The sequence below is a fragment of the Orycteropus afer genome, unplaced genomic scaffold (assembly GCF_000298275.1).
Source record: "Orycteropus afer afer isolate SDZICR_OR568_19922 unplaced genomic scaffold, OryAfe1.0 scaffold00888, whole genome shotgun sequence".
Lineage (NCBI taxonomy): Eukaryota > Metazoa > Chordata > Mammalia > Tubulidentata > Orycteropodidae > Orycteropus > Orycteropus afer.
The window spans coordinates 218,972-219,536 of NW_006922475.1; the positions used below are offsets into that span (position 1 = coordinate 218,972).

The following is a 565-nucleotide window of genomic DNA, read 5'->3' on the forward strand; positions in this document are numbered from 1 at the left end:
TAATGCACTCATGTGCTGCATAACATCCATGTGGGCAATGTCCAACTGCATATATGTCTGTGGTCCGATAAAGTTATAATAGAGTTCAGAAATCCCAGTTGGAGAACAAGGTGTAGCAAATGCAACAGCTTCCCACACAGCAGCATGTTTATTTCATGTGTCTTGTTTACAAAGCTGTTGTTCTAATAGGCATATAATGATACAGTACGTACATAACCTGTGATACATATCTCTTGTGTTACTGGGTTATGTACTGTACTTTCTATCTAAAAAGTTTACCATATAACAGTGTATTCTTCAACTCATGGGCAGCAGCATCCAATCTTGTGTGTCATGCATCTCATGTTTTGTAGCATTATCTCTCTGTTTGGAAATACTACCGTGAAGTGCATTGTGGCTCCCAAATGCAGCAAAACCAATGCTAGTTATAGTAGCAGCAAGAGGCAAAGACGTATCGACTTGGAAGGGAATGTTATTATTGCTCATGATGTAGGCATGTCCATGATCCTCAGAAACAGAAAAATTCACCAAGCTGATAAAAGATTGCCTCTACTTCAAACCCACC

At 39.5% G+C, this 565-nt stretch overlaps 1 protein-coding gene across 1 annotated transcript in view; it reads left to right on the forward strand.

Moving 5' to 3' along the window:
• Window positions 1-333: 333 nt before the first annotated feature.
• Window positions 334-565, forward strand: part of KDM6A (lysine demethylase 6A) — a 245,741-nt gene continuing 245,509 nt past the window's right edge. The window contains exon 1 of the mRNA XM_007958238.2: window positions 334-489. Within this exon, the coding sequence (XP_007956429.2) occupies window positions 334-489 (156 nt within the window). The remainder of the gene's footprint in view (window positions 490-565) is intronic.